A 1,445-nucleotide genomic window follows, 5' to 3' on the forward strand; every position below is an offset into this window, starting at 1 on the left:
GGGGGCCCGAGCCCCGCTCCGCTCCGCCCCGCTCCGCCTCGCCGAGGGGCGGGGGGGCCGCTGGCACTGAGTACTGGGAGATGGCACCGGGCACTGGGAGCTGGCACAGAGTACTGGCAGATGGCACTGGGCACTGGGAGCTGGCACAGAGTACTGGGAGATGGCACTGGGCACTGGGAGAGGGCACTGGGAGCTGGTACAGGGCAACTGGGAGCTGGGACTGGAAGATGACACTGGGCACTGGTACCTGGCATTGGGAGCTGGCACTGGAAGATGGCACTGGGCACTGCACACAGGGCACTGGTACCAGGCACTGGGAACTGGCACAGAGCACTTGAGGATGACACTGGGAGATAACCCAGGGCACTGGGACCTGATATTGGTGACTGATTTGGAGAATTGGGAGCTGGCATTAGGACATGGCACTGGGCACTGGGAGCTGGTGTTAGGAACTGGAAGTTGGCACTGGGAGCTGGTACAGAACACTGGGAGATGACACTTGGCACTGGGAACTGTTGTTTGGCACTGGGAGCTGACACTGGGAGCTGGCATTTGGCACTGGCACCAGGAACTGGGAGCTAATGGTTGGCACTGGTATCAGGCACTAGAAGGTGGTACTGGGCACTGGGAGCTGGTCCAGGACACTGGTACCAGACACTGGGAGCTGCTGTTGGGTACTGGGACCTAGGACCAGACACAGTTACCGGTCACTGGGAAGCGGTACAGGGTGCTGAGAGCTGGTACTGGACACTGGTACCAGGCACTGGGAGCTGGTACTGGACACTGGGACCAGTCACTGGGATCTGGCACTGGCAGCTGGCACTGGGCACTGGGAGCTGTTATTGGGGACTGGGAGCTGGTACTGGGCACTGGGAGCTGGCACTGAGTACTGGGAGCTGGTGTTGGGAACTAGGAGCTGGCACTGGGAGCTGGCATGGGGCACTGGGAGATGACATTGGGCACCAAGACATGGCACTGGGCACTGGGAGCTGGTGTTAGGAACTGGAAGTTGGCATTGGGAGCTGGTACAGAGCACTGGGAGCTGGTACAGAGCACTGGGAACTGGCATCAGGCACTGGGAATTGTTGGCTGGCGCTGGGAGCTGACAATGGGAGTTGGTTCCAATTACTGAGAGCTGGCACTGGGAAGTGGTGTTTGGCACTGGTACAAGGCACTGGGCACAGGCATCAGGCACTGGGAGCTGGTACTGGGCACTGGGAGCTGGTACTGGGCACTGGTACCAGGCACTGGGAGCTGGCACTGGGGGCTCTGAGCTCGTACTGGACACTGGTACCAAGGACTGGGAGTTTGTACTGGGCACTGGGAGCTGGCACTGGAGACAGGCACCAGGCACTGGGCGCTGGGAGCTGGCGCTGGTCCCTGGTCCGGGCACTGGTCCCCGCACTCCCGGCCGCCTCCCTCCCGCCCTGACACCCTCCCCCCCC

At 61.9% G+C, this 1,445-nt stretch overlaps 1 protein-coding gene across 1 annotated transcript in view; it reads left to right on the top strand.

Moving 5' to 3' along the window:
- The first annotated feature begins 340 nt into the window (after positions 1-340).
- Positions 341-1,445, top strand: part of ELMOD3 (ELMO domain containing 3) — a 16,898-nt gene continuing 15,793 nt past the window's right edge. Inside the window, exon 1 of the mRNA XM_035889429.1 lies at positions 341-382. Within this exon, the coding sequence (XP_035745322.1) occupies positions 341-382 (42 nt within the window). The remainder of the gene's footprint in view (positions 383-1,445) is intronic.

The sequence above is a fragment of the Egretta garzetta genome, unplaced genomic scaffold (assembly GCF_000687185.1).
Source record: "Egretta garzetta isolate BGI_Z169 unplaced genomic scaffold, ASM68718v1 scaffold1162, whole genome shotgun sequence".
NCBI lineage: Eukaryota > Metazoa > Chordata > Aves > Pelecaniformes > Ardeidae > Egretta > Egretta garzetta.